This window comes from Hibiscus syriacus, unplaced genomic scaffold, assembly GCF_006381635.1.
Source record: "Hibiscus syriacus cultivar Baekdansim isolate YM2019G1 unplaced genomic scaffold, ASM638163v2 tig00112801_pilon, whole genome shotgun sequence".
Lineage (NCBI taxonomy): Eukaryota > Viridiplantae > Streptophyta > Magnoliopsida > Malvales > Malvaceae > Hibiscus > Hibiscus syriacus.
In genome coordinates, this window is record NW_024063404.1 from 78,548 (window position 1) to 79,312 (window position 765).

The 765-nt window shown below is 43.4% G+C and overlaps 1 protein-coding gene across 1 annotated transcript; it reads right to left on the reverse strand.

The window, feature by feature from the left end:
• On the reverse strand, nt 1–765 carry LOC120183693 (transcription factor SRM1-like). Its single transcript, XM_039188351.1, has 3 exons — nt 543–765; nt 305–440; nt 1–229 (listed from the first exon to the last, which is right to left on the reverse strand). Exons 1-3 carry the CDS (start codon nt 763–765, stop codon nt 1–3), a joined length of 588 nt encoding a protein of 195 aa, XP_039044282.1.

Below are 765 nucleotides of genomic sequence, written 5' to 3' on the forward strand. Positions count from 1 at the left end.
CTAATCCAAGTGTATAAATGAAGTGCCTTGTTGATTGGAAATATCATTATTCTCCAGTGTAATGTCATGAATGCTTGACCTTTTCCTAGTCTTCTTGTGAACCGAGTTCAATCGAATATAATACTTTTGTGCATGACTTGCTACTTGCGCTGGTGTTCTTGAAAACACGACTTTTCTTGATATTGTTTTCCAATCACCTTTCCCGTACCTTTGAAGTCCGACCAGAAATCTCCTGTTCGTATAATACGTATCCAATTAGACAACATTATAAAAGTAGAGGGACTGAAACTAAATTTAATTGAGCAACCTGTGTTCTTCTTCGGTCCAAGGTTCAACTTTTCTTCTCTCGACTACTTTCTCCTTTGCTCTGGATTCACTAACGAACTCACTTCCCACTTTGCTAGTTGATTCTAACTCATTCTGGTAACTCGATAACTCGACTTTTTCTGGCTCGGTTCCGACATCAGTCGTAGTCCATATCTCTGGAGGTTGCGTAACGAGTCCCTCCCACGGGCCGAGTAAATCGAACTCGTCCTTGTAACTCGGCAACTCGACCCTTCCAAACTCAATGTGCATCACATCACGCTCCAAATCCTCGTAACACTTTTTAGCATCAGTCGCCGACATCCCTGGAACTTCGGCAGCAATCTTTCCCCACCGGTCGGAATCGTCTTCGGGAACCACAGCCAAAGCTTGCTCGAACAACTTGTTATGGTACCACGACCAAGCCTTTGATGAAGGCAAATCATTGTTGGTTCGGTTCAT